At 33.4% G+C, this 27,327-nt stretch overlaps 1 protein-coding gene across 8 annotated transcripts in view; it reads right to left on the bottom strand.

Annotated features, from left to right (window-relative positions):
• Window positions 1-27,327, bottom strand: part of RBPJ (recombination signal binding protein for immunoglobulin kappa J region) — a 312,323-nt gene that overhangs the window by 24,656 nt on the left and 260,340 nt on the right. For 7 of the 8 annotated variants that reach the window (XM_077136540.1, XM_077136543.1, XM_077136539.1 and 4 more), the window contains 3 exons: window positions 25,484-25,522; window positions 11,429-11,524; window positions 4,323-4,488 (listed from right to left, as the gene is read on the bottom strand). In XM_077136540.1, the coding sequence (XP_076992655.1) occupies window positions 4,323-4,488; window positions 11,429-11,524; window positions 25,484-25,522 (301 nt within the window). Of the gene's footprint in view, window positions 1-4,322; window positions 4,489-11,428; window positions 11,525-25,483; window positions 25,551-27,327 lie in introns of all 8 variants that reach the window. The other variant, XM_077136545.1, reaches the window with a different exon arrangement.

Below are 27,327 nucleotides of genomic sequence, written 5' to 3'. Positions count from 1 at the left end.
CTGTTGCAACAATGCTCAAGGATGGTTTACCTATCTAAAATATCTGAATTTTTATTTTATAAATCTTAGTAAACAGATTTTTTAAGAGATCAGTGGTCTACTTTAGATTAAACAAATTTCTTTGACTACCTCTGCTGTGTGCTCCTTTTAAAAGGCAGGGCCAATGCCATTCATTTAGGAAATAATGAGCTCCAAGTTATCTTTAAAAATGTACTCATGGGCAGCCTTAGTAGCAGAAAAAAAAATTGCAATAGTTTATTTCATTTGTCAATAACAAGGTTATGTTTTTAAAATTAGGTGTCATCTTGCATATTTTATATTTGATTAAGCTTTTATAATTTAAAAACCTTGTAAAGTACCTTGAAAGGCTTTTCTCTGCAGAAGGCAAAATTAGGCTAAAGCTAATAACAGTAACAACAAAAATAAAAACTGGTATTTCTATACCCACACAGTGCCTTTCAACCTACAATCTCCAAGCACGGAGATAGTATCTGTGAGTGGCTGTGGCAAGAGCCATGGGTCTCCCACACTCTTAAAAGTGACAGCACTGAAGGTCAAATTAAGCTTAAACTATGGAAATGCTCTGTAACTTAAGACGAGGTCTATGAAGATTGGGTATTAATAAACTAAAGCGGATGGACAGTCATATGGTACAAAAATGAAATGTATATCTAAATGAAGGCAGTTACATTCAAATGGAAAAGCTTAAAAATACTGAGATTATTAAATTTGAGTATTAGGATTAATGGGTATGATCTGTATCAGAAAAGAGAAAATGCTAACATCTGTCTTAAATGATAAAATAGAATGGCAATACTTAAATTAGGCCTAAGAGTCAACTCCAAGAGAACCTCTTTTGTTGCTCAGATGTGGTCTCTCTCTCTCTCAGCCAACACGACAAGCAAACTCACTGCTCTCCCCTTCTCTACATAGGACAGGACTCCCAGGGTTGTGGACCTTCCTGGTAACGTGGGTCAGAAATCCTAGAATGAGCTGAGACTCAGCACCAAGGGATTGAGAAAACCTTCTCAACCAAAAGGGGGAAGAAAGAAACGAGATAAAGTGTCAATGGCTAAGAGATTCCAAACACAGTTCAAGAGCTTATCCTGGAGGTTATTCATATGCATTAAATAAATATCATCTTTTTAGTTAAGGCGTAACAGAGAAGCTGGAGGGAACTGCCTGAAAATGTAGAGCTGTGTTCCAGGAGCCATGTTTCTTGAAGATGATTGTATAATGATATAGTTTTCGCAACATGACTGTGTGACTGAGAAGATTTTGTGTCTGATGCTTTTTTTATCTACCTTATGGACAGATAAGTAAAACATATGGATTAAAAATAAGTAAATAATGGGGGAACAAATGCTAAAATAAATTCAGTATATTGAATAGTGATCAATGAAAGGGAGGGATAAGGCATGTATGAATGTTTTTTCTGTTTTATTTCTTTTTCTGAATTGATGCAAATCTTCTAAGAAACGATCATGATGATGAATATACAACTATGTGATGAAAAAAGAGTGTTCATATTGTACGTTGATTGGTTTTATTAATAAAAATTAAAAAAAAATAGAATGGCAAACTGGAAAATAAAAAGAAAAGGTTAGATCATAAGACCTACAAAGGACATTCTTTTGTTTTAGGAAAAAACAAGCACATGTATATCTCCTTGGAAAGAGAGGAAATATCCCTATTTATCAAAGTGAGTAGCCTGAATTCACACAAATGCTACCCAAGATGACCTCATTAGAACTATTATTTTTAAAGAACTATTATTTTTAAAGAACTATAAGGGCACTGACAACAAACTACTTGATTTCTAAAAGGGAAAACTCAATGACTCATAGAAAGTATTAAGTCTTTAAGGAAATAAGTTAATAGAAACTCAAATTACATTTGCTTCATCATTTTAAAAGAAGGCTAAATTAGCTAAAGGAATTCTAAAACAGAAAATTGGATAAACTAATCTCTATATAAATTTATTAATGAAAACACATGAACATAGAAACAATCTTTGAAGACATGATCTTTAGGTAATAAAAAACATGACCTGAAACAAAGAAGCAGTATTGCTCTAATGCCCCCAACATTATACTGTTTGTAGAAAACAAAACACTAATAAGAGAGGTATGGCGGTTGTAATACTTATATTTTAAGAAAAGCACAAGGGTATTTTTTGGGGAAATAATTCATGTTGCAAAGCTTACCTAGCTGCAACTACAAAAGAAATAAAATTGAAGAAAATAATATATAGCATATTAAAAACATCATTAAATGAAATCTCAGATCTCACTAACATACTGTCAAATGTCATGACCATAGACTTAAAAACTAGCTAGGTATACCAGACTGTCATTGTAATGAATATTCAAGAAAAGTACAAATACCTAATAATACAAAATAAATATCTTCCTCTTGAAAAAAATTACTAATTATACCATTCAGCAAATAGAATGTTAAAAAGAAAATAGTTTCTTTGAATGAATGGAGGTTACATGAGCCAGAAAAGGGTGAGATTCTGAAGTTCAGTATTCGAAACTGCTTAGGATATCCTTTTTATGCTCAGTCCCAAAGATACCCCATTCTTATACCTTTATACTCCAAAGGTACCTGAGTAAGTTGCACTTTCTGCCTAGAATGACTTCTACTGATTCTCAACAAGTCTTACTTTATATAGAGTTTTTATTAGCATTTTCCATTAAAACTAAATATTAATATATATTATTTGCTTACAGACACTCTGCTACCCTATTAGTGGCTGCTTGAAATACTAGCTAATACTCCAGCTTTCAGGTATTCTTGTCCTCTTCTGTCAATTTCTAGGGTTTTAGGGAAAGGATATAATGGTAGGAGATGAAAAGAAAGATAATGGAAGACAGCAGGAGGATCTCCACACTAAAGCAGACTCTAGGGGTACAGAATCTGAACAGGTCTCCCGGGAAAGGCAAGCAGTGATACAATATTGGTTGCTTTGTTTGGCATTACCCTTGAAAGTGCTGGGAAATGGATATGTTTATAGGGAGCAATGAAGTTTGAATGAAGCAGTTATATACCCTGGCAGCTCGAATCCCTGGTTTCTTTTATACCAGTCTAATCTAATGATTTGTGGTACTGAATTTCTAGATGTGCAACTCAGGGCATATAACTCTGGGACTTCTATATAACAGAAAAATAGATGGGATGCTGCTAAGGCCTATTAGATCAGTTCATTACTTAAAATATAATTTTTACTTTAGCTCAAAAGTCATAATTTCTAAAACAGTTTCACTGCTCTTTTCTTTAAGATAAACCTTTTATTGTAATCTCAAATCTAATTTAAAATACTTAAGTCAGCAAGTCTTATTGCTAACAATTATAAAGACACAAATAAATTTCAAAGAGGCTGGGATTAGAACCAGTTCTTTTCAAATTTTAGTATTAAGAGGAAATAAAGTAATAGTAAATTCAAAGTGAATAAAGAACTATTTTTTAACAGATTCTGAAAGGTATAGATTACAATGATAACTGTCTAAACTCATAAAATTAGAACTAGTTAATAAATTTCTTTCCTTAGCAAATCAAAGACAAGTCTTAAACTAAAGCTGACTATAGCTGTTTTTATATATTGCAAAATTCTTTTTCACTATGAAGCCAAGTAAAACATCTATGATCTTTCTAACCTATGTAAATTCTTCTAAGAATCTATCCACATCACTTTGCTTCTAATAAAAACAAAACGCTAACTAGAGAGGTTTGGAAGTTGTAATATTTAAAAATTAAGAAAAGCAAGGGGTGTTTCTTGGGGAAATAATTCATGTTGCAAAGCTTACCTAGTTGCAGCTACATAAAAAATAAAACTGAAGAAAATAATATATAGCAAATTAAAAACATCACTAAATGAAATCTCAAATCCAAAATATTACTAATATACAGTCAAATGTCATGACCACAGACTTAAGAGAGCAGAGTAAAACATGATTGGATCATGTATTTTTGTTGACATCTGATATTCAAATCATTTGAGATAGAACTTGAGTGATTAGCCTTCTAAATTTATCATTGGCTTCTGATAGAAATCTCAGAGTCTCATCCTGCTAAAATTTCTAGCAAGCTAGGGAAGCAGATGCATGCTACCTTTAGATGTGAACAGCTTGAGCTTCATGAATCATGACTAAACAGTTATTTGAGAGGTAATTTCTGGTGCTGACATATGTTCAAAAAACTGCTATCAAGAGTCATAAACATCACCACAATAATGAATATGAACACTATATTCTGGTACCAGAGTACCTCTTTAAAGGGTTAATAGTACAACTATTAACCTTTCTTTCTAAGGTTTTTACCTTTCCTTCTAAGTTCAGCTGCTGCATTTCTTGATCACTATTTCCTATTCCGATAAATGCACATGGTTGAGATTCTTGTTCAGAACAACCATCGCGTTCCATTTGTTCTTTTTTTTTCTTCCACCCACTGCCCATAAGATACACACATGGAGGAGGGCAAAAAAACCTGAAGATGAAAAAACAATGCAATTGGATTCAAGAAAGCATTTTCTTTTCCTGGACATGTAAATACAAAATCATAGTGAAATGCACTAAAAGTTAGCTCCAAGTGAAAACTTTTGTGACTCTTTTGTTTTGCAAATAATCATTTCCATAGCAGAGGAATCAAGACCTCTACAAAGACCACATTTATTCAAGTGATTCATCTATGTTGGAATTGTACAGTTACCAAATATCTTTCAAATATACACTGGGTTTAGAGTAATACTATTGGAGTTTCAGCAAATCCAATGTACTTTCTTGTTATAAAACACGGCATTATCACACAATTTGAAACTACCAATTAAGATCTACTCAAGATGATGTTAATAATAATGACATTACTGTAATGGCAGTAGAACAATGCCCCAAGACTAAGAGAAAGTAAATAAAACTAAGTAAAAGAATTAAAAACAAATATATCACTGAATTATGAACTCTGCAAGAAGAGTCATGTTCTATATATCTTACCTCTTGAACACCTAGTATCTGGATGACTGAGAAGTATGTCATGCTAAAAGAATAATACACTGTATAATTTCAACTCATAGACTACCAACACATTTGTTTTGCTAGTTGCCACCCTCACAAATTCTTACCATCCAGAATGACCTCCCTATAATCTTTTATTTGAGCAATTAAAAAAAAAAACCCTCTATTTCAAAGTGTGGATCAAGCCCCGTATTTACCACAGTGCCTTCAATATAATCCTTCTGTAGGGTATAATTCACTTCGTGCTCAATTACAACATAAGGACTTGTACAAACTTAAAATATTCATGTCATGCCTTTCCAACAGGCTAAACACTGAAATGCCTACAATAGCCACATAAGCAATATAAATACAGGAGAACCAGGTGTATAATAAATAAGCAGGAACATTCTTTAATTACCCAAAGAAATAGATCCTTTCGTGAAACATGCAGTCGTCGTGGCAATCCTCACTTTCTGAAGCTATGAGTATAGGAAATATTTTTTGTAATACTTTAAATCCTGCTCTAAGAAAAACAATAGCTTGAAAGCAATGATAAACAGGCACTGCTGCATGCCTCTGATGACAGGGAGACGATGGGAAGCGGCAGACATTTGAGAACAGCCCCACTCACATTGCTAAACCACAAGCATATGGGCCTAGCATTGATCACATCCTCTAATTTTTCAACAGATATCTGAAATTGAAATTTATATGAAATTCCTATTTTTTAAATTTGGCAACTAATTTGTGTTTTTCAACATGCAGACTAAACAAACAAACATGTAAACACATACAGCCCAGCAGCAAGCTAGATTTAGCTCTCAACTTGATTTTTGGCCTTTCCCTCAGTACCTACTATCATATTGATTGAATTCAATCAAAATATATAATAGTACCTCCTTTTTGCTCAGCCCCCCCACACTAAAGACTACTTTAGAGGCAATTTACATATAATTTACAAGAACTAAGCTGAATTTATTTCATATTCATATAATTCACCAAATTATTTATTATATCCCTATTATGCACCAGACACTGGGAATATATTAGTAAACAAACCTTCTGTCCTTGTTAAACTTAAAATCTAACAGGACAAACAATAAAAAAAGTAAATGAGTAAAATAATGTATATATTCTGTTAGCTGATGATAAATGCTGAGGGGGAAAAAAATTAAGCAGGAAAGGTGTGCTTGAAGTGCAAAAGACCAAGGATGGTCACGGTATTGGAGAAGGTGGCTTTGAGTCAAGACTTGAAGTCCTGTGGCTATTTGGTGCAAGAGCATTTCAGCGAAGGGAATAACAAGTGTAATGGCTCTAAGGCAGGACTATGACCGACCATGGGGAAACAACAACAGACCAGTACGGCCGGAGTAGAGAGAAGTCAGGACAAGCATTAGGAGATAAAGTCAGAGAAATTACAGGGATAAACCGAGTAGGCTCTGGGGGGGCAAGCTACATGATAAGGGAAGCCTCTGGTATTTTCTCATATTTATCTAAATCCACAAAAAAGAATTAGAGCAGCTTTCATGCTTGTACACTGGCACTGTGGCCTTGGACATAAAGGTCACAGCCATGGTAGTAGGCCCAGTTCCAGGTCACTGCAAGTCTGGAGGGATGCCTGGATTAGTTGGGCTAGTACTGGAGTTGGCTCAGTTCAAGTCTACATCAGGGATCTTTCAGTCTAGAATGCTGGAAGCCACCCAAGGCTTACCATGACACAGACTCAAACATCTAGGCTGTAACACTCTCAGGAGGTTGAGAAAGCACTCACTTTGGAAATTTGCCTCCTGTTAGTATTTTATTGAACACCAGTATTAAGACTCCTTAATACACTGGTATAACAGCTATAGAATTTGAAGAGCTATGCTTCAGTATAGTGTACCAAACATAGTAGTCAAATCTTGAGTTGTCATAAATAATACTTCATTTCACATCTGAAAAATATAAAGAGGGCTAAAACTATAAAAGACTGAGGAGAATACTGAGCAGTGCAGGTTTCCTCAAGAATATCTGGATTAAGGGCATGAAACCCATAGGATATAAAATTATATAGGTTGATGAGAAATCCTTAAACACTAAAAACTAAAAATGTTTCAGGTAATAAATGTAAGAAAAATGAAGACTGTTCAACAGCCTTTAAGCTACCCTTTTTTTTTTAATATTATCTCTACAAGTATTTAAAAAAAATGCAAGAAAACAGCAAATCCAAAATAATATAAACACTGAGTTTATTTCTAAGATGTGGTGATGAAATCATATTATAATCATCGCAATATTGCCACCTTCTAAAAATCAAATAAATAAAATTTTCATTTCCACAGATTGCAGTAGTGATACAATAATCAGATAGAAGGTAAACTTTTATACCATAAAAAAAGGAAGAAAATAAAGGAAAGGAAACCAAAAAGCAGGGCTAAGGAAAAAAAGCCACCTAATTAATAGAAAATTCAAATACCTTTAAAATGGTGTAGGAAGCCAATAAATTTTTTTAAATTTAGACAATTTGTCAATATGTACTGATGTTTACTTTTTACCAAATGCTCAGTGAAAACTGAATTTTGAGATAGACCTGTGTTTAAAACATTTATTCTAGTGTAAGGGTGACCAATGAATAGCCAACTTTTATCAGCTGCTATAAGATATACTTATAAAAACAAGGTTCCCTATAGTAACTATAGCAAACAATACTTTTCTCTGCCACTTGGTGGCGATATACATACATTTAAGATTTTATTCACTACATAGTTAATATATAGGTTAGACAAAATCCAAATTCCTATCACTTATGTTATCTACCTTTGCTGAACCATTGCCCTCAGATGATTATTCAATTCAAAAACACATTTAGGAACTTCTTGCTAACCACTGTTATTCCAATTAACATACAATCTCAATATAACTTCAGAAATATCGTATAATTGTCTAAATAGTTGCACTGTGGTCAAGGTGTCACTATTGCCTTCACTACTGCTTAATTACTTCCCTTTAACAAAGTTATGGGAGCATGCTAATGTCAAATGACATTTCTATATTTTCACTAGAAATTTTTCTCTGCACAAAATAATGTCTCTAAAAATTTTTTTAAAACTGTGAGGACCTTTTTAAATAACACATTAAAACTAACAACAAATATTAAATGGAATACTAAATGAGCAATGCAAATAAATAATTAGATATACAAATTAGTATCAGGGACAATTTAAAATTTTAGGATAAAAATTTTCACTCATAGAAAATATAAGTCAAGAAGACAAAGTCACTGTGATCATATATTCATATTACTTCATGCCTTAGCAGATCTTCAGAAAGGCTGAACTGGATTCAACAAGAAAGATGGCAGCTCTTCCTCTTTCCACTATTTCCTCCTCTATGAGGAAGGCACCAGACCTCTCCCATTCATCAAAAAGAAAGTCTCAGTTGAGCTTACCATTGATTCAGGAGGTTGGACAGCATTAGCAGCCCCTGATTACCCATTCTTTTAAAAGCAAATGAAGTAACTTGAATGAGTTTCTACCTATGTTATAAAGTAATGTATGTTTACTTCAGAAGTTTTAGTAATACAACCAAGTAGAATTACACAAAACCAGTCACTCTGGCCATTTCATCATTTTTAAATTCTGGAGTGGGAAGCTTAGTCTTCTAATTTTCCTTTGACTGTGATTTTAGACTGGTCAGGCCATACCCAAATAATAGAAGGAAAATGAAAATAAAGGCAATCTAAATAAAAGATAACCATTAAACCATCTACTTTAACTTGATAAGCCACTAGAGCTTTATACTCAGGACAGTAATTAACAAACAAGATTCTTATCTGGACATAAACATAATTTTTTTTTAATAGCTCTTTCTTTTTGTTATCTCCACTGGGCCATCATAATATTAAATGACATCATGACTTTAAAAACTTCCAGTAAAGGTCTTTTATACAGTACCTAGCACCTAAAGCTTGCCAGATACAAAGACTAAATGAATGAATCAATGAGTGAATCCAATTGTACTAAAAATCCTCTTCAAGGATCCAGAGAAAGAAAGATAGTACTGTTCAAGTTTGAAGTTATATGCTAAACATGCTTTTGTTTCGATTTCCATTTGATCTGGCCCAGTTCCACCCAGCTTGATAAAAGTTTGGAAAACACTAGGCAAAGTTGTTAAATTAATAAAGTTTGTGTTCTTTAGGTATCTTTAGCTACTCCAACCTCAAGCCCTGCTGTAGATAAAATAACAATCAAAAACAAAATGGAAGGCTGTGAAAAACAGGGCAGTAAAAGGAATAAGAAACTCGGAATTTTATATCCAGGAGTTCTAATCCTGGCTTCAATGATTCTTAACTAATATGAAGCTGGATATACTTAATGTCACTAATTTTTAATTTCCTCACTTAAAGAATGAAAATTACAATATGCTTATCTTATAAGACTAACCTGAGGATTAAATCATGATTTGAGGATTAACTTTTAAAAACTTTTTTTTAGAATAATGTCTGGCTCGTGGTAGAAGAAGCAAAAATGGAAACTGTTTCTTCAGTTTACTATGTGGTGGACAGCAGCCCAATTGGTCTTTTACACTTTCAAGTAATGAGAATACTCAACTTCCTCTATTTTTCTTCGAAAACAGATGACCTACTATATACACATACACAATTTCTTTTTTTTTTAAGTTTCTTGTTTGAATAAGAAAAATAATGCTAAGGGCCCACTCAAGTTACTTCACTGCTAATGAACTTCCAATTATCAAGTTCTTGAACAGGGGCCACTAGATTTGGTGTTTATGTTCCAAATCAATTCCAGTGATCTTTTATTAATATTCAACTAAAAAAGTATATTAGAAAAGGAAAGGCAAAATACAGTGAAACAATAACAATACTGAAAAAAAAAAAACCCTGCAGATACCAACTACTTTCCATATTTAACTCAAATTATTAAGTAATTTTACAAACCTGAATGTGATAAAAAAGCATACTTAGCAGTATAAGTCCTAAATACTGTTTTTATGTACTCAATCTCTTTGAGGATGAAATTATTAAATAGCTTCATCTTTTCAGCTCAGATTGAGATGATTTTAAGAATGGAACTTCCTAACTTTCTACTAGCAGGTAAATTAATTTTAATTATATACTTATATTCCCCCTTCTCTTATGCAAATGTTAAGATTTCCTTCATCTCACAAACTCGAAGATTCCACTCATTTCTTTAAATTCCATCCCAAAATCTGAGTTTTTATACTTTCTCCCACTTTAGTTTAGTGCCTTTGTAGCTAATAAAAAAAAAAAGTTAATTCCTTCAAATCCATATTTATCATGTAAATGTTCACTAAGAAGCTGAATTTCTTAAATTTAATATATATATTTCCTCACTTATTTTGCTGAGCAATATAGTACATGGAAGCAAGCTCTACATAGAACAAGCTATCACAATTCTGAACTGGAAGAATCCCAATTTTGAGATGCTTTATATATTATAAACTTAAATCACAAAGGTGGTTTAGAGGCAATCATCAAGAAATATTTTTAATAAATTAAATGCTATCGTACTCACAAATAAGATATATGTAAAATATAAGAAGATAGTTATGCAACAGCAGTTACAAAATTTGAGGAATTCTAGACTTAAAGATGACAAACAAACAAACAAAAAACCTTTCATTTTTCCCCACTAGCAGGCTATCCTTGTCTATGAAATGCTTAATACAAAAATGCTGCCTGAAAAACAAAGACTCAAGGAACTATTAATAAGAAAACTGAGGAACCAAGTGAAAAAGAAAACAACAAAAATCTACAATTATATGCTAAAAATATCTTATAAATTTTATAGGATTATGTGACAAATGCTAAATACAAAGACCATTTTGTACAATTTAACTACAGCTAATCTGATTTTTGGGTAGTAATTTATGTAAGTACCCACATCCATAAGGTATGCAAGAGTACAAACTTATATTTACTGTTTTTTCTTAACAATTTGACAGGTACAGGGTCAAGGTAAAGAGGATTGGGAGCAATTTCTTTACAACTCATTCCAAACTCAGCTCAGGACAGTTTTAAAATCAAGGAGTTGTTTGGCCCTTTAAAATGGCACTTCTGGGGTTGCATTTGTTTATAACATTATACTTTCTACCGAAAGGGATGCTACTATGTAAGTGAGCTTAAGTATGATGGAAAATTTAGGGAACATCACACAGACCAAAAGAAAAATTATGGACTGTTTCATTTTGTGAAATCAGGATTTATTCAGATGATCTTTACAAAGATTTCCTTCTGGCTTGAATATGCCATGATTTACCTTCTCCCTTTCTATACAGACAGATATCCTACTTTACATTTTGTACTTGTAAATTAACCCAATAATAGAAACCATCCCGACATGCATATTAATATATCATTTGCAAATTTACATGATAGCTACAATTAACAATCCACCAGAAAGACAATAAATTACCTTTTTTCATTTCCATATGACTTCTGTGCAACTTTTGCATGAAGAATTAGTACTGTCTGATCCCCTCGCTCTTTTAAATAATTTCGCATAGCTTCCCTAAAATCAAATATAAATATAACTATTACAGGAATGAAATTTTTTATGAATTATTTTATTGCTATGGTCAAATTATCTGTAAACAGAGGAATGCTTATGAATATATTTTTAAACAAGCAAACCTAAAAACAGCAATAAAGCAAAACAAGCTTGCAAATTAAATTGAAAAAATATTATATAAATATTAAATACTGCTCATTTGAAACTTTATACTTTTTTATTTATTAAAAGAAAAAACTGTCTCTTACTCTTTGGAATTTATGATGTAACTAAATTAAACCAAATTGTAAGTAATCTAGAATAACTAGAATCACTATTTTGCAACATATGCACTGTTAATTTGGCTCTGAACTGTCTTTAAAAAATTAATGGCATGCAATAAATACTTTTGTAGATCCCCACCAACACCCCTCCCACAACTATGAGAACCTCAGTTTTCAATGAATACAAAAGCCATAACAAACTATTAGGTCATCTAAATGTACTGCATGGTCCTAAAACGATAATCCTATTTAAGGGCTATTATCTATATACAAACACATAATTACCTGAAGGAGGCTGCTAAATACTTAAAATTTAATAAGCTATTTAAAATTAATGAAAAATTGAGTTAAATTTTGGAAAAAATATAATGTTAATTCCTTCAAGTCCATAATTATCATGTAAATGTTCCACAAGCAGTTCAATTTCTTAAATATATTTATTCACTCAAGTTTTTGCTAAGCAATATTACATAATACAAAGAAAGCAAGCTCTACATAAATCAAACTATTGCAATTCTGAACTGGCCAAATCCCAATTTTGTGATGTTTTACATAACATACTTAAAGAAAAGGTGATTTAGAGGCAATCATTGCGAAATACTTTCAATAAATTAAATAGTACTTACTTATAAATAAGACAAAGGTAAAGTATAAGAAGGTACGCAGTAGTAGTAAGTTATAAAATGTGAGGAATTCTAGACTTAGAGATCCGAAGTGAGGCAACTAGCAACCTAACAGGGAGGAAGATTGTTAATGGTGAACACTAGTCATTTTCTTAATTCTCCTATTGAAACTTAAGATAAATATAACAAAAAATATTATCATATATTCATTCCTGCTAAGTAGTGAATACTGTGTATTTAATTATTGATCTTAAGAGACAGATGAACAAACTCCCCTCTCCCCAACACACTCCAGCCTCCTCATGTTCCATGGGACCTTGCATACAGAACCAGGCTCCAGGACCTGATCTGTACTTATCTGTTACAAATGTAAACAGCCTGAAACCCATCATTTAACTTCATCCAGCCTGTTTCCTACCTAGAAACTAGAGATACTAACACTAGGTAGATATGGGGATTAAATGAGATAACTTGGACAATGGCACATTAATATTTATTGGCTGAAAACTTGTTACTTGCAAGGTACCATAAGAAACACTGGTATATGAATAGATTGAGAACTAATCTTTAAAACTGAAAAGGGAACTCAAAGTCCATGAAGGAGTTCGGAAAAACTAACAAATTGTAATGATCCAAATAGAGGTATGCACAAAAGAGCACAAGAAAATACTTGGGCAAACAAAAACAGCAACAGCTAATATTTCTTGAGTATTTATCATGAGTCAGGCCCTGTATTAGGTACTATAAATGCATTGTTTCACTTAATTCTCATAATCCAAAAAGGTAAGTGAAGAGTTATCACTGGAGTGAATGGTAATAATTGCCACCATTTTGGTGGCAGTCTGCTGAAACTAACTCTACAAAATTCCAAAGTGAGCCATGGCAGTGAATAAAGCTAGCAAGATGGATAGAACCAAATTGTGAAAGGCCTATCAAACGCCCTGAGAATTTGATACTATAAACACTATATGCAGAAAACCATAATTTTACAGAACCTACATTTTCAATCCACATGAAAGGCAATGAGAGACTCTGAGGTTTTTAAAAATACATATATATATATGTTAATTTTCATTTTTTATTAAAATTTTTTTTTTTTTTACATGGGCAGGCACTGGGAATCGAACCCGGGTCCTCTGGCATGGCAGAATTTTCAATTTTTAGTTGGTTATTTCTAGTGGCGGAGTAGAAAAAGGATTAGAAAGCATAGAAAAAGACAAACATGAAAAGGTCCATATACCAAGAAGATAGTAAGGGAGAAGAGGAAAAATTAAGAACCTTCATATCTCTTTTTTTGAAGCAAGTGGGTATATATTAATCGGTTCAGTTTGAAAAATGTCCATTCTGAAGTGGCCCAGGGACCTCCAAGTGGGATATATTCAGTAGTTTGTTTGGAAATATCAATGTATAGTTTTAGCTGGGATTCTGGGCTACAAAAGTGTGGAAAGGAAAAGTAACTAGAGCCTTAAGATTTAAAATAATCATTAAAAACAGTTGTCCTGTAATGGACAAACAGTAATTTGCCAAGTAACAGCTCTCAACGAGAAAATTATACTTTGCTTTATTAACAGGATACCAAACATTAAAATTATGTTCTCTGGCAATTAAAGCGTGATAAATTACTTTCTGCACGTTAAGGATCCATTAAAAAAATAATCCACTCTAAAGAAACTAAGTAAATAGTAAAGTCCATGGAATGATAGCCTATATGCTTTTCATCCAAATAGTGTTGGGTTTCATCTATCTAAGCATGGTTTCTATTTCAGCACTGCTGACACTCTGGGCAAGATAACTCTTCATTGCGATATCCTGTTCTGTGCATTGGAGGATGTTTAACAGTCTCTAGTTTCTATCCAGTAGATGTCAGTAATGTCCCACTCCCTTCAAGTTTGTAACAACCAAAAATGTCGGGGGTGGGGGGTGTTTGGGTATATGTTTGTCAGAGTTGAAAACCACCGTAATAGAGGAAACAAAAATATTGTCCAACAGTAAGATGCCAAAATCATTCAAAATGCCTTTTATTTCCTTTCAAATGTCTTTTAAGAAAGAACAGGGGCAATTTTATCATTGGAAAAATATAAGCGCTGAAAAATTACTGCTGCTATGGAATTGCTAAAAATTGTTTAAAATAGTACTGCGTCAAATTTTTAAAATTATTCAAATACAATGAATGTGAGTTTGAAATATATTCTTTATTAATTTCACTTTTAATGATTCCTTTCTGTAACTATAAAATATTTGTTCCAAATTAAACCAATTAAAAATTATTTGGAAAACACCATGGATCAACTACTTTTCAAAGACTGCTTACTGAAAACATAGACGCTCAAACATTGGAAAAGTGGAAGGTTCTATTTTTATCATTAAAAACATTAAATTGGGGCAAATACCATTCTATTCTTGATTAATATGTTTCAACTGCGACTACTTTTGTAGTTTTCATGGCTGTGTTTTTATAAATTTCAGAATTTTGTGCTGCAAACAAAATTCACAAAAAGAATGCCCAAGTGAAACACACTGGTAATAATAAACACACTGGTAAAAATAAACTCGTGAGTTATCTGCAACGGATTACGCCACTAGAGGGCACGGGGAGAAAAACTTGGTCTCAAGAAATCTAGGTAAGAGAGGATTTCAATTAAGGGAAAACAGTGAATGATATTAAATTATACAAAATACTCAAGATAAAAATCAAAGTTTTCATAAAATTTGGCAATTAGTCATTGGGCAGCTTAATAAGAATCTTTTCAGTACAGGAAGTGATGAGGAAACCCTTCTGAAGTATGCTGCAAAATAAATGGGAGATAAGGAAGCGTTATGAACATATGCCATGCTTTTAAAAAAGGAAAAAATTAGGGAAAGTTTGTTTCTTTGTAGGATTTTTTAAAACGTTCATAAAAAGATGTTTTTTATTACTAGTGTTTTTTAATCTTATAAGTTAGGAAGAAAGAGAAAAATAAAAAGAGAAAATAAAGATATAGGACAAAAAAATCTAATAGCTATTAAAACCAGGTACCTTCTAAGTGGTTGAAGCACAACACATACAGGAATTCTGAAAGATGAGGTGGAAAGTACAGGGTAGGGTGAGAATGGGTCAAGCCTTAAGTGCCATGCTAATTAAATGTGTATTTGATCCACAGATGGGTGTTTCTCAAAATTAATTCCTTGGGGCAAGATCCTCCTTACAGTGTTTTGAGATGCAGCACATCTGAAAAACACTACATAAAACCGTATCTCCCCTCTTGGACATAAATTATAGTTGTTTTTATCTCACAATGATATCCCCTAGGTCCTTCTGGAGGTAAGCCCCATTTTTCTGCAAATAGATCCCTTTACCTCCTCACAAACCCCAGTGATTGGTCCAAGGGGCCAGGAAGTGATTTAAACAGCCCAGTGGTGGGAGACACCCAAAGGCATTTTAGCTAAGAGCTCAACAAAGCTGAATACAAAGATGGGAGGGTCCAGCCAGTCACACTAAGATCAGGCCTAGCCACTATATTTTACAAATTGTAATTTTGTCACCTGTAAAGTTCAAATAGTAAAAGCTCCTACTGAACCTTGCCATGTAATAAGGAAACCTATTTAATTTTGTTGTACTAAGTATTTCCAAAATAATTACACACACAGACACACACATACATACACTACACAAACACTTTAGACATCCGCAGAGTATACCTCGAGAAATTCTACTTCAGGCCCAGAGTCAGCAGAACATGCCAGGAATCTGTTTTTCGCATCATTTGGGAGCCAAGAACGCATTTTATATTTCTGAAGGATTGTAAAAAAGCAAAATACAGTACATGGCCCTCAAAGACTAAAATATTTACTATTTGGCTCTTTACAGAAAATCTTTGCTGACCCCTGCACAAACAATAAAAATGAAAGATTCTAAAAGTTGCAAAACAGGATGAACAATGACATTCTAAATTTCTTAATCAATTAAGCTTATCACATGGTTGATTTGTAAAAAAATTTAAAAACTATTCCTTAAAATTGGAGTTGGGGAGAGTTGACAATTCAAAAGGCTCAACTGGACTGTTTTCACTTCTACTCCAGAATGTTGCCAAAATATCCATCAGCCTTACATTATAAACACTGTTGTAACACTTCTGTATTTTATTAGTTTCAAAGTATATTATGGGAACATTTTACTACTTTTTAAAAGTTTTATATTGTGCTGAGAGAAACGTGAGGAATTTGAGAATATACACAGAAGAGGTACTGATAATCGAAGGCAGGTCGTCATTAATTGTTCTTAAATTTCTGGGCCTGACTGATCCAAACAAGGTTCTTCGAATCCCAGGTACCCATGAGGAACCTACCAGATTCTTCCTACTCTATTCATTCTCTTCTTCTCTCACGATGACCCTAAAACATCTGACCAGTCTAGGCAAAGTAGAATATTAGATGAAACCATTTTTATATGAACTATTTATCATTTATGAACTAATTACTTTAACCATAGAAAACAAAGGTCATGCATTAGGTATTAATTTGGCAGATGAACATTGTTTTTATTTGACTACAATTCCAAATTCATTTCATGTTTCCTTTAGTTTACATGGTGTTTGTTTCTCATGGTTATCTGCTTATGACAAAAGTAAATGGAAAATCCAAGAAAAATGGATGGTTCTCTTGTCACAAAGTAAAGAGGGCAAAAAATAAATGGCAACAACCACAGTAAATGCAACTTTAGCCATAATTCAAGGTAGACCAGTATATACTGTTTTAAGGATTTTTCATTAGGAATTTGTTGTAAAATACTTCAAGATTAGTTGCTATGTGTAGGAAAGAGAAGAGATCCAAATGAAAAAAAGTTTATCCAAAGACAATGGAATCCCAAAATAGGAACACTCAAATGTGAACCTATAGATCATGCTGAGTTGGGCAACAGATACAAGGTTGTCTCTTAACCTTCACTCTGCGGCAACTTCCAAAACAAACCAAAAAAGAGCTATGAAAAAAATGTCAGTCAAGTGATAGGTAAAAAGTTTTACAATTAGAGAGAACAGCATAGAATAGTTCCAACAAATACAGCAAGCCTTAAGGAAATGGTAAACCTTATGAGAGAAGTCTCCTGTCACTAAACAAACTCCAACAAAGTATGAGTTAGTGGCTGCCAGTCTGGAGTGTTGTAGAGGGGAACAGAGTTAAGACCATGTGGCTTTGAAGGTTGCACACAATGTAAGAATCCTAAAATATTCTAATCAAACCTTTTGGTTATTGACACCAAGATGAAGTTACTTAGTATGAACAGGATATTCAGTTGAATAGCATCATTTTTTTAAAAGGCATGTGTTACAGTACTGCGGCAGGCATAACTTCACAGCTCAGGGCAATTCCCTATAAAAGGGACCAAAGACTAATAGCACTGCAAGTAATATTTTCACTGATGACATGAGGCTCTAAATGACCTAATGAAAAGCCTCCATAAGAAGAGAACTATTGTTTCTATACATCAATATAAGATCTAGCTATTCCGTTTTATGTTTTAGAACCCACAGGTTGTCAGTTATACCTGTGTGCCACACTAAGGGGAAGTATTTCAAGAGGGAGAGTACCCTATCAGAATGCTTATCAAAGTTAACACACAATTCCACCATACATATTTAAGAAAGAATGTAAATTTGTCTTTTAAAGTGAATTCCTGGGAATGCTGAACCATTATAATGAATAGTGTTAACTGTTCTAAATCAAAAACTGCAACTCCATGGAGGTAGAATTTTGGTTTAGAATACTATCAAAAAGATGATCCTCTAAATGACAGGTTACTTTTTTCAATATTGTTTAATTTGGAAGACAGGGCAAGAGATAGAGAAGGTTAAACTTAAAAAGATTTTTTTAAAAAAAAAAGAAAGAAAGAAAAGGAAAGGAAAGGAAAAATCCTCTCAGAATTAACTTCCCCAGGAAGACACATATCAATAAAAAAAGAGAAAAAAATACCCCTTTCACAAATACTTTTGGTCAAATAAAAGACACTAAAATTTTCCTAGAAGGAAAAACTGTTTAAAGGAGAAATGGAAAAATATGGTTAAATATAAATTAGGCAGGACTTACATTGCCATACTATCAAAGGGAAACCTTCCTGATTTCTAAGTTTATGCTTAATAAAATTAAATATTTATCACAGAATTGGTAATAGATTTCACATTCCAATTTATTGTTAATATACAAACTGTTCTACTAAATTTGTCTTCTACTAGCTTTCATAAGAATACGAATCTGTATTGTGCCCTCTTCAAGAGCCATAAAAAGAAACAGCACTCCCTTTCAGACTATTTTTAAAGTATAGCAGCTACTAAAAGTCTTAAAGCTTTACTGAGATTTAATGTACAATAAAATGTACTTATTTTATAGTGTACAACGTGATATGTTTTGGCATGTGTACTGCCCCAGTAAACCATCAGCATATTCAAGATAATAAAGATATTCATCAACCCCCTAAAGTTTCTCTTCTGCCTCTGTAATCTTGCTTCCTGCTCCTCCTATGCCGAGGAAACCTCTGATCTGCTTTGTGTCATTATACATTAGTTGGCATTTTCTAAAATTTTATGTAATCATAAAAATAGTATGTACTATTTTTCTGCCTGACTTCTTTGGAAATGTAAGGATAAGGATTTTATGAATCATCCATCCTGTATCTATCATTCCTTTTAATCGTACTGTAGAAATTCATTGAAGGAATATATCACAATTGTTAATCCACTATTGCTGATGGATATTTTGATTATTCCATGTAACTATTTTGACGTTAGAATGGTAAACAGCTTTACTCTATTACAACTAACATACCAAGAACAATTGTGTTAGGACTCTGTATTTCCATATGCTTTCATGCCTAAATACTAAGGAATGGAATGACTAAGTCATGTAGTGGTGTATGCTTAACTTTTTAAAATAATTGCCAAACTATTTTCCAAAGTGGTTGTACCACTTTATATATACACCACCAAATATATGAGAGTACTTATTCTGGAAATGCCTGCCAACAGGTGACATGGTCTGCCCTTTTAAGCTTAGACATTTTAATAGGGTTTAGTGGTATCTTGTGATTTTAATTTGCATTTCCCTAATAGTTATTTGCCTACTTACATATATATACTTTGATATATATCAAAAAACAAAAAGCTTTCATTTTGTTTTTTTTTCCCCATATTGATATTCAATTGTTTCAGAATCAGTTGTTAAAAAGACTATCTTTTATTACTATAGCTACCTCTATTTTTTTTTTTTTTTGTGGTCACTGCTTGTGTGGAATCTATGTTTTCAGTCTTTCACTTTCAACCTATTTGTACTTTTGGGTCTAAAATGTCTCTTATAAACAGCATAGAATAGATGGATCATAATTTTTTTAATCCACTCTGTCAATCTGTCTTTTGATTGTAGAGTTTAATCTATCAACATTCAATGTTATTACTGTAAAGGCAGTATTTACCTCAACCATTTTACCCTTCGGCTTTTATATGTCAGATCTATTTTTCCCTCTTTTTATCCTTCTAGTTACCCTTACTAGTAATCTTCATTTCTATACTCTCCTCCAGGCTTCTTTCTCCTGTCTTTTCTTTTCAACCAGCAGAACTCCCTTTATTATTTATTGTAGGGGAGGTCTCTTGTTAACAAACTCTCTCAGTTTTTATTTATCTGTAACTATTTTAAATTCTCCCTCATTTTTGAAGAGTAGCCACTGGATAGAGAATCTTGGACGGCAATTTTTCTTTCAGTGTCTTAAATATATCATACTACTGCCTTCTCGTGCTATGGTGTCTCATGAGAAATAAGCACTTAGTCTTATTTGGGTTCCTTTATATGTGGTGAATTGCTTTGCTCTTGCTGCTTTCAGAATTGTCTCCTCTTTGGCATGACAGCTTGATTAATATGTGTCTAGGAGTGGGTTTACTTGGATTTATTTTAGTTGGGGTACTGTACTTGTATGAAACTGTTATGGTATCCTAGAAAAGCCATGTTCTTTTAATCTTAAGCCAATCTTTAGGGGCAGATCTATTATTGGAATCTTTTCATTATTATGATGTTTCCATGGAGATGTGACCCACCAATTGTGATTGTGACCTTTTGATTGAATGGAAATGTGACCCTGCCCATGCAAGGTGGGTTTTAATTAGTTTACTGGACTCCTTAAAAGAGCCAACACAGAGTTCAGAAGCTTGGAGAGCTGAAATCAAGACACAGACATCTGAAGATGCTAAGAGAGGAAATCCACAGCTTGTCCCAGAGAAGTTAAGTGAGGGCCCAGAGAGGCTCAGAGGACGCCGCTGGAACCAGGAACTGAAGGCAATGAAACCCAGAAGCAAAGGGCAAGTAGACATTGCCATGTGCCTTCCCATGTGACAGAGAAACCCCAGATGGGATAGGCCTTTCTTGAATGAAGTATCCTGTTGTTGATGCATTAATTGGACATACCCATGGCCTTAGAACAGAAAACTTGTAACTTAATAAATTCCTTTTGTAAAAGCTAAAAAAGAGACTTTTATCTAATTAAACTGCATTTGTACCTTGATTGAAAAACAACTGACAATGTATATTATTTGAGGGACTATTTTTGGCCAATATTCTGTTACAATACTCTACTAGTCTATCTTTATACCAGTACTGTACTTCATTACTGTAGCTTTATACTAAGTTCTGAAGTCATTCAGTTTAAATTCTTGTGATTTTTTTTTTTTTTTTTTTGGTTTGTCTAGGTCAGGGATCACTGGGCTTCCTTGCCTGGGGTTCAGTGTTCAGAAATCTGTTATTTCATATGATTTTTCCAGGTTTTTAAGTAGTTTCAGGCAGAAGGGTAATTCCAGTCCCTATTCATCTTTGTCAGAAGAAGCAGTCCTCAAAGCCACTAAGATTTTCCAAACATGGAAAAACGCTTAAAGGGAAAATGGAAAATCACGATACAGTAAATGAGAACTAACTATTAATGGAAAAGGAAAGGAAAACTTCCATATGAAGTCTCATCATCTTACTGATTGTAATTTTTCCAGAAGTATCCATTAAAGTCAGTCACTTATCCATCGGATTATATTTTATCATTAGAAGTTACTCAAACCTACTGTTGCTGGTAGTAAAATAAAAATACTTATCTGATAAGTTTTAAATTTCAAAATGCCCATACATGTGAATACAGCAACTGCACTAATCAGAAATTATATACAAAGGATATAAGAAAACAAGTAATTATAATATATTTACAAGGGTCGGTGAAACAAGTTAATATTTCCCCAGCCCACTTGAGCTGAAACATTTATATATGCAATACAAATTTTTTTTAATTCTGAAATAATTTCAGACTTACAGAAAAACTACAAATATAGTACAAAGAATTATTTGTTACCTTTCACCCAGACTCCCCAAATGTTAACATTTTACTGAATTTGTAAACTGTAGACACAATGCCTCTTTAACCCAAAATATTTCATTTTTATCTCCTAAAAACCATATCCAATAACAATACAAGTATTAACTGGTGTACTACTAATATATAATCTACAGATTCTATTCAAATTTTGCCAAGTGCCCCACTAATATCCTTTAGGGAAGGCAGGTGTTAAGAAACTACTGCCCAAGAGTCAAATCCAGACAGCCACCAGTATTTGTTAATAAAGGCAGGCAGGATCAGAGCCATCCCATTTGTTTACATAATGTTTAAGGCTCATTTGGGGACACAAGAAAGCAGAACTGGGTAGTCTCAACAGACTCAGTGCTGTCCACAAAGCCTAACATATTTACTAATGTGTTGTCCACAAAGCCTAACATATTTACTACCTGGCTCTTAACAGAAAAATCTTTGCTAGGTCCAATGTTATAGCAAAAGAAATGAAAAATTTCTGGCTTAGGACCACAAGTTGCATTCAATTGTCATAACTCTTTGGTCTCCTTTAATATGTAATAGTGTAACTGAAAAATTGGGATTTAAGGGATGATTCTGACTACTGAATTATTATATAGATATTCCTTTTTGCTTTGTGATATACTGGAGTAGACAGAGGGAAATCCTGAAATCCTAAATTGTAATCCAGCTGCCCTGATCTCTGATAATGACTGTATAACCTTCATCTTGTGTCCCTGTGATTGTAATAACCTTGTGACTAATCCTCACTTGTACTCACTTTAACTGGTTTCTCAACTTTGGAGTCTCATTACCACTAAAGAAAGCCCCTAATGTTTACTAATAAAGGGCCTTGGGTCAGCCCAGAATGAACCCATTCCAGTACCAAAGCTACTTTGTTAACCAAAACTGGATCTAACCAAAATGGGCCCTGCCTGATATGTGCAGTAGCTTAGACTTTAACCTATAAGTGGCCTATACCTCATTACAATACTAAAAATCATGCTCATCATATTAAGGCCACCATTTTCTTACATATGTTCTGTGACTAAGCATGTAATCAATCTGTGCATGCTCAATTAAGATCACATCTAATTACATCATTTGGGGCCACTGTGCTCATTATCCTAACCCCTGCCTATATTTTTCTCTAATCAAAATTACTGGGGAGACAGATTTTGAGCTGATAGGCCATGAGCTCTCTTGCTCCATGCCTACTAATAAATTTTTTCTTCCTTTGAATTTGAAGCCCCAGTGTCTCAGGAATTGGTCATTTGAGTGCACTGGACAAAATAATCCACCACCTTTCTCCGATAACAATAGGTTCTCAATTTTGTCTTTCATTGACCTTGAGATTTTTGAAGAGTAAATATTTATTTTGTAGAATGTCCTGTAATCTGTGGCTGTTTTTTTAGCTTATGAGTAGATTTACTGTATGCATTTTTGGCAAAAATATCACAAAAGTGACACTGGGTCCTTCTCAAGATATATATGTTATCTATTACTGACGTTTATAAACCACTTAATTATCTGCTATGTTTCTTCACTGCCAGGTTATTGCTTTTCCCTTCATAATTAACACATTGTTTAAGAATATACTTGGAGACTGTGTAAATCTTGTTTCTCATAAAATTTTACCCCAATAGTTTCTGCATTCATTGATGATTTTTTTGCTGGAAACAACTATCATCGCTATAGTAGGTGCCAAATGGTGATCTCCTAATTCCATTATTCCTTCAACATTTACTACATGGCATTTGTCATGGTCAGGTTCATATGTCAACTTGTCCAGGTGGTAGTACCCAGTTGTCTGGGCAGGCAAGGGCTGGCCTGTCTGTTGCTATGAGGCCAATACACAGACTTAAATCATGACCACTTGGCTGTATACACAGCTGATTTGCAATCAGCTAAGGGGTGGGGGGTGTGTGCAATGAGTGACAACAAGGCTTTTAAGGAGGATTCAGAAGAGACAATCACTCTTCCTGCTTCAGCCAGCCAGCCTTCTCTGAGTTCATTGAGGACTTTCATTGGAACTGCCAGCTCATGGTCTGCCCTACACAGACCTTGGACTCTACATTCTCAAATTACATAAGACACTTTTATACCTTTTAAAGATATCTCCTGCTGATTCTGTTTCTTTAGAGAACTCCAGTTAATACAGCATTCTTCTATAAGGACAAACTCTCTCTCCTTCTCCCCTCCTTTACTGAAGTACAGACTTCTAAACTGTCATTTTATTCCATGGATTTTAATTCATCACTATTATAATTTAGTTTGATGATCAAATTATCCCAAATTTGGCCAGGAGGAACCCCTGCAAACTGGCTTCTGTGTCCTTTTGGCATGCCCCCATCATTTTTTTAGTGCAACTGCTTTTCCTATAATAGCAATAATTTTGAAGCAACCTAAATGGCCATCAAATGTATTGTTATATGGGTTCAGAACAATGGTAAAGTATGATCCCAGGTGAGTTTCAAAAGAAAAAGAAAGATGGGAATATACTTATCAATTGACCCTCATTACTTGCAATACTTATGTTCTAACAAGTCACTGCAAACAATGAATTAGCTAATACTGGACCATCGCTCCTCAGGAAAATACAAGTTCCTATAAGTCTCTGGTCACAACATTTTGGGCAACTGATCAATATAATCCTTGTTTTATGAGTGTTTCTATTTTAAAACACCTTATGTAATACATATTGTTGCTTCATTAACATTGAACTCATGGCTAACAGCACAACTCACACCTAAACAAAGCTTATCTAACACATGTATTATTCCAGATGGCACACCATAGCCTTTTCCCACTTCAGAACACTAGATAGTACTCCAGCATTATGCTTAGGGACCATTTTTTAAACTGTTAAATCATAAACAAAAAGCACAAGAATGTGAAAACTGGCACAAAAGATACTGCAAAAGGGTACTTGTTTACAAGTATGAAAGCTGAGGTAGGAAGGGAAAAAAGCACTTTCTTGTTTGACCTCAGGTAGGAGCTGTGCAAGTAGGTGACAAACTTTTCCCACTCTGCACACCTTCACAGCTGACAGCAAAAGCTCTGTCAACAGCGATTTTAACATTAGAATTATATATATATATATATATAATGTAGGTGAATTTGGGAATATATAATCTACGAATATAATAATGAGGATCCATTGTGTATGCATACAATTTTCTTTAAACATAAAAGAAACTGCTAACAATGCAGCATTACCATTAACTCTAGGACTATTAGAAATGGCTTATCATTTGCATGACTAATATTTTGATTATTTAAATTTTAGTAATAAAATGTGTAAAAATAATTTACATAATTGAAACACAGTATAATATTTACATTATCATTGAAAACATGAAAACTTCTGTTTTTTCCTTAAAATACTTTCCTAAAGGCATTCATTAAATATTTTTCAATTCCTGCCTGTAATCAATAAATTGTGATTGGCTAAAGACAAATCTTTACATTGTTAGATTTGTTATATTTACCATATAATACACAAGATTAAGTCTTGAAAAAGTTTCAATTTTCCCTTTAGAACTTTTTTCCCCCGATTTTTTGGAAGGGCAGGGTAATGGGGCAGTGAGAAGGGAGGACAGGAATAAGCAAACTTACGAACTAGATACTACTGTCTGAACGACTTCAAGAGCACCTAATAATAGTTTCTAAAAAATGAAAGAGTCCATTTGTTTATGAAATGTTTGAATGAAAGGGTGATTAATATAATACTTACCTAGTGAGTCGTTTAGGTGGAGGCCGCTCACCAAGTTTCCTGGAAAAAATAAGAAAGGAAAAAAAAACTAAAATAAGCTGTAAGATATGCTCCACAGGAAAGTTTTTAGGCACAGTATAGTCTCTTTTACAACTTATACTTCAATCTTATTGAAACACTGAAAAGAGAAATCTTCTAGCAAATAACTATACCCGGAAATAACAAAATACATACTTTGAAATGGTTCTTAATAAAAACAACACGCTTAAGTAGGCCTTAAATGCACACTATGAGCAAGTAGCATGCTTATTCACAGTCTTATAGTACCAACAGCACTCTGAAAATCCCTCATAGCCCAAGATGTGATGTGTAGCACATATTGGCTTGAATGCTAAGCAGATCATGTTTTTGCATCCTACACGATCTGGACCTTTTACTTTATGACAAATGTCTAAAATTCACACTTCCAGTGGAATAGGTGCATTTCCCAATATGCCAGCTATGTAAATTACAAGGTTCATATTGGGACTGAATAAAAATCAATCTCCTAAGAACGAAAGCTTCTAAATATAAATATTTTAAAAACTAAAACACAAATTTTGCCATTACATGGAATATTTAATGCTGTCATATTAAAAGTTCAACCACTTTCAACAATTTAAAGTACAGAGAAAAATGAAAGCTGGTAAAACTTAGATTGACTCTTTTTAATCAGTTTCAAACAAAGAGTATTGCAGATGTTTAGATACTAAATCCCCACTTTAAGGGGAAGTAGCTTATAGTACCCATAGCAAATTACTAAACACCTTCTGCCCTCAACTTACTTATCAGTAACATAAAGGTACTTCTGTAGATGACACATAGACATATGTAGGACAGTCCTCCTACATATGCAGATGCATGCAACCAAAATATTTTATGATTTTTAAAAATTCAGCTCAGCGAGGCTTCTAGTGTGTTATTTATACCTGAAGATGTAATTATAAGACAGTTTAACAATTAAAATTACAAAACTTCACCATTAGGAAAAAAAGCTTTTTCTGAAATACGTTGATCAAGATGTTCAAGGGTTTATTTTATCAAACAAATACTTCTTAAATATTAATATGTACAAAACAGTATGCTAGTTTCTGTAAGGGATGCAAAGATTATCCTCAAAAATAGGAAGGCAGCAACATGAAAAAAAAGAGATGATATTGGTGGTGGTGGTTATTAACTGTAGCTGCTTCTCACAAGTGTTTTTCATATGCCATGTAACATTTTTAGGTTATCCTATTTAATACTTACAAAATAATCCTACAAAGTACAAACTGACCTCATTTTAAAGACAGAGAAGCAAATTGCCAATGTCACAATGTTAATTAAATAACAGGCAGAATTCAGATTTAAACCCAGATGTTGACTACACTAGACTATAGCCTGTCAAAACAGGAACATGCTAAATGGACTAGCATAGAAGCGTTTAATTTCTTGGGAGAGGGAGCCATTCAGGCAAAGAAAAGCATGAGCAAAATCAAGAAGTACAGTTAGGATGTAATTCAATTATAATATGGAAGTTAAGAGGAAGGCTCTAGAGTTAAGATTGAGTTCAAATCCACAATTCAGTGTTTATTTTCTGTGTAACCCTGGAAGTTACTTTATTCTCTAGACCTCAGTTTCCTGATCTGTAAAAAGGCCACAGTAATTATATTCACCTCATTGTGGAGAAGTAAATGTGTCATTAATGTATAGAAAACACAGTGCCTGGAATACATGTTAAGTACTCCAAAATGTTAAACCACTAGCATTACTATTTTTTAGTTATAAAAGGTTAAGCCAAAATAACTAAATTAAATTAGTATGATGGTAATAGAAACAAATAAGCT

The sequence above is a fragment of the Tamandua tetradactyla genome, chromosome 19 (assembly GCF_023851605.1).
Source record: "Tamandua tetradactyla isolate mTamTet1 chromosome 19, mTamTet1.pri, whole genome shotgun sequence".
NCBI classification, from domain to species: Eukaryota; Metazoa; Chordata; class Mammalia; order Pilosa; family Myrmecophagidae; genus Tamandua; species Tamandua tetradactyla.
Note: the sequence above shows the minus strand (reverse complement) of the source record. Positions and strands in the feature narration are given on the sequence as shown.